Source organism: Otolemur garnettii, unplaced genomic scaffold, assembly GCF_000181295.1.
Source record: "Otolemur garnettii isolate 467f Iridium unplaced genomic scaffold, OtoGar3 scaffold00076, whole genome shotgun sequence".
NCBI lineage: Eukaryota > Metazoa > Chordata > Mammalia > Primates > Galagidae > Otolemur > Otolemur garnettii.
In genome coordinates, this window is record NW_003852471.1 from 4,593,172 (window position 1) to 4,597,829 (window position 4,658).

At 33.0% G+C, this 4,658-nt stretch overlaps 1 protein-coding gene across 6 annotated transcripts in view; it reads right to left on the reverse strand.

Annotated features, from left to right (window-relative positions):
* Nucleotides 1-6: 6 nt before the first annotated feature.
* CCNL1 (cyclin L1) overlaps nt 7-4,658 on the reverse strand; it is an 11,265-nt gene continuing 6,613 nt past the window's right edge. For 2 of the 6 annotated variants that reach the window (XR_001161471.2, XM_012807831.2), the window contains 3 exons: nt 3,300-3,420; nt 2,501-2,565; nt 948-2,252 (listed from right to left, as the gene is read on the reverse strand). Coding sequence is in view for 2 of the 6 variants with exons in the window: in XM_012807831.2 (XP_012663285.1) it covers nt 2,228-2,252; nt 2,501-2,565; nt 3,300-3,420 (211 nt within the window). In the remaining 4 variants the exon portion in view is untranslated. Of the gene's footprint in view, nt 166-257; nt 363-468; nt 569-947; nt 2,566-3,299; nt 3,421-4,658 lie in introns of those variants that run through there. The other 4 variants (XM_023515659.1, XR_001161469.2, XR_001161470.2 and 1 more) reach the window with 4 other exon arrangements.

Genomic DNA, 4,658 nt, shown 5'->3' on the forward strand with positions numbered 1-4,658 from the left:
CTTAATTCAAAGCATTATCTTACATGGCTTGGAGGCTGGAGAAAATCCACCAAGGGTTGAAAGGGCTGGCGTTCCATCAGGATTCAATCCCTTTGCTTTTAATTTAGCTTCTTGTAAAGCTACTTTTCTCTTTTCTACTTCTTTTTCCAGCAATTCATAGTTTGGCTATTGGATGAAAATGAAATTAGTTATTTCTCCCTTACAGAAAATTCTTAGCATTCAGAATGATAGTACAAACTTGGGTGGACAGAAAGTACCTTTTTCCTAGTATAGAGCCTAAGTGTTTCAATGCATATTTCTTGGATCTCCTCTTCTGTAGTACCAAAAAGAAGAAACCAATGGGGACGAGTTGGCAATGGAATCTAAACCACAAAAACAAAATGGTTTCAATCTTAGCTTGTTTTTAGTGGAACCACTGGAAATCTTTGTGATTTATCCTACAAAATAAAATAGGTAATATACGCTTACCTGAAGTGCTCTAGCTGCAAGGTAGATGCAAGCACATGCTATAGTCTCGGGTTGAAATCGAACAAAAACATTGGTTCGAAGACTGTCATTCATGTAATTCCTGAAAAATATTTCAACTGTAAGCTTGTATGTAAACAAAACAGTTCTTCCGAAGCTTACATAAAATTGGAGACTCAATCTACTTTATTCTTTTTTCTTCTCTTATTTATTCACATCTTTGTTATTTTAGAATATGACAATTCTTACCTCAAAAAAAAAAAATCAAAGAATTTAACACAAGAACCATTTTTTAGTTTTCCTATATATGAGCAAAGCCCTTTAACATTAGTCCACATGATTATCCAAACAGAAATTATTCCTAAAGTTCTTTAACATACTTCTATAAAAAGCAATGCTTTTAAAGTCAATTCTGGTATGATTGGTTTCAGAAATGATAAACCACTCCAACAATACTTCAAGCCATTAATTATTGACCATCTCTCCTTTATCCACAATAAAAAGCAGTATTAACTAAGTTTTTTCCAGTAACTCAAAGTACCGTAACAGGGGTAAAAAGGTATTTTCAGTTAAGTACCCACCAAATTACATTTATGTAAAGAGAGCTGACCAGGCACAGTAGCATGCACCCGTAATCCCAGACACTCATTAAGGCTGAGGTGGGACAAGGCTTGAGAGCCCCGGAGTTTAAGAGCAGCCTGGATGACAGAGATACCCCATCTCAATTAAAGGGGAAAAAATAAAACAATAGAAAAAAAACTAAAGTACTTAAGAATTTCTAGATAAGAAGTGAAGAGCAATAAACACACACAATGGTCTTGTTTACATACCTTTTTGTGACTATGTATAAATAACAGCAATAAACTATTTCAGTTAATAAAGTGCTAGACTTTTATTAGTGAGCCCTCCCCACAATATTCCTAAACTAATAAAGTTTACATGTCATTTAAAAGATTAATAAAAGATTAAACTAAAATTAAATGAACTATTTCTTAAAAATCTTTACCCATAAAAACTACTAAAATCCATTTTATAGAACACATACTAAAAATGTCATGCATTTTATAAAAGCAGTGAGACTTTTCTATTACTAATATTTACTGAATCCAAAAGAAGCATGTCAATTATAAAAAAGGACATCTTGCTAAAAAGTCCAGAACGTAAAAATTACTTCACTTAAACCCTTCACATGAACAGTCTTATGAAAACAGTTGTGGCTGAACCAAACTCCTTGCTTGACCTTTAAATAAGCCAGCACTCCAAGTCACATCTGCAAATCAAAAAATCTAAATTCTAAAGTGTCTAATAGTAATATCTTTTTAAAAATAAATATTTTTACTTCTAATATTATTGCCTGCAATATAGCCCAGTAGCTATGAATTAACCCAGTATGGAACTGGTGTGCACTTTAAGCAGCAAGTTGTAGACTTCATGGTATACACACTAAAAGTAGAAATTTAGTCAAACTCCTAATAAAAACCATTTTATAATTCATAATGGCTGGACAACAAATCTATCAAAAATGAACTACTCATTTTGATAGTTACAGGTATACATTAAATACATAGGCATGTCAAATAGTTACTTCTAGAAGCAAATATACAAATCCTTTTGACACCCCGACAGAACTAGAAGATGCTGCCAGATGGATATGGACCACTTCAGTGAATCTCGGATGAGAGCTTGCACTGGATTGGCTGGAGAGCAGGGCAGCCAATCAGGCCATCCTGAGGTCATGGGCTGAAGTGCAGAGGGCAGAGTTCTATGACTTACCATCATGGACTACCCTTTAATCAAAGAGTAGAAAAAAGAACAAAGTTAAATTGAGTTCTCCATTAAAAGTAATTAGTCAAGCCAAGAAAACAGGAAGCAGAAATAAGCATTATGTACCTTTTGATTAAAAAACAAACAAACAAACAAAAACAAAAAGCCCCAAAACAAACTTATGTCATTATTTTGAAAAGGGAGAATGAAACTTACTTTATTTCTGCTTCTGTTTTCCTGGCTAGGAAAGAAAGGTAAAAAAGCAACTTACCAGGCAGTTTGAACCAGGGTTTGGTTACGTTCACATTCTAAGACTTGTAAATACATAACAATGATCTGAAGGACAAGGAAAAAAACTCAATTTAGCATATTGGTGGTTCTTCCAGAGTACAGAATTCAATGAAAAAATTGAAAACATTAAAAGTTATAATTCTGTATAGATAATACAGACCAACCTAAAATGTAGCTGAGATTTCATGTTAGTTATTATAAATGTTACTAGATTTTATAAAAGTTGTTTAGAATTATATCCTAAAATTATATAGAAAAGGTAGTTAATCCAATTAAAAGATTATTTTCCGTGAACACTTTACTACATAATGGGCACTATCTAAGATTATTTCATCGTATTTTTCAAGGTATGTTTCTATCCCAGGTAGTCCCGTACCTAGACACCGACCGTCACAACCACTTATATTTATAAGGAAGCCAAGAGATACTGAGAGAAATTCATGGATTTCCAATAATGGAAGAACATTTTACCACGTGACAAGAAATGTGACAGGTACTTCTACATTATTCTTTGGAATGACATATTCCACAAACTCCAATTTCTAGGTGTGAAAACTGGAACTTAACCGCAGAAGCAAAAAAAAAAAAAAAAAAAAGAAAACTTCACTATCAGCAAACAATTTAAGAGTGAATGAAGATCTGAATCTGTCTTTTTGACTTCCATTTTTAATATCCTAAAGAATGCTTTTTAAAACCAAGTGTTAACTCTCACATATAAACACAATATGAATTTTAAGGAAAGCCCTAATACTTACAAATGTAATTTCTGTACAACTCACCTTATGGGGATGCTTGACATGAACACAAAATCCCAACTCCTTTAGCACCCTCCTTTCTGCCTTGATAACTTGATTTTTGGTGTTAATGTAGTTCTGATCAAGGATCAGGGGGCTTGGAGTCCTATAGTTTGTAAGAAATAAAATCAAGACTGTTTTGCACATCCAAAAAATTTTATTTGTGGCATCTCCATTTTCCCTTCCAACCAACTATTGGCAACAGAAACCAGCTTTTTAAACTCCTGCAAACAAGTTAAAGCATTAATCTTATGCTGTCCAAGTTATGCTAATTAAATATATACATCTAGACTAAGTTCCTGAAAGAATTAACTCAAGTCTGTACTGGAAGTATTTCACTCTAATGCTCTTGGATTTATCCTTGTTCATCTTTTCTTTCTGATTATACTTTGTGCACACATGTACACATATTAACTTTAGTGATAGCATGATTTAGTATCCTAAGTCTCACTGGTCTCCACTGAGAGAGACTTTCCACTAACAAAACCAATGTGCACCTGAAAAAGATTTATAGCATTATGAAATCCTCATAAGATTATAAGGTTTTTCATTCATTCTCTAAATTATCTACTCTTGGTTGGTTTAGGGTCAAAATAAAAACTAAGGCAAAAAATAGTGGGTAGTTAATACAGATTCCTTAAAGGGTAGTATTGTTTTAACTAAATGTTCTAAGAACCTACCTCTATTTAAAAAAAAATTTGAAAACCATTTAAGATTCCGCTTGATTACCAAAGAAAGTCAAATTTAAAAATCATATTCAAAACTCAAAGTTTATTTATTTATGATACCGGCCAAAAGTCTGTCAAGAGCCACCGTCTTTAGTCATGCTCCAGTTAGTATGTAATTCACAGATTTGAATGGAAGGCACAGTGGGGAAACAAGAACAAATACAAGATCTCTGTCCCACAGTGAGTCTGGACAACTTCAGAAGTTTCTATGGTACAAATGGATAAGTCAGTGGTTCTATATTTTGAAAACAGCACATGCAAGTGATGATACTTATTCCCCAGGTGTTTTGGTTTTTTATATGGTAAAAATCCTACCGGTTATAGTAAAAGACTATCTTTTGTCTTACAAATCAAAACTGGTTTCCTGTAAAATTTTAAATGAGTCAGGAAACATTAAGGAATTAGATTTTCATTTTTGAAAAGTCTATGAACTTTACACAAGTCCTCTGATACATTCTTAAGTACAACCAGCAAAAAGTACATTTTTATTGTGACACTGAATATGTGTAAAATATATGGGTACAACATGTTAACATTTTCACCCATACTCATTTCATTTGTAGCTAAAATAATCAAGAGTCTTTGCTCTGGGCAGAACACATCTCTCTCTCTCTCT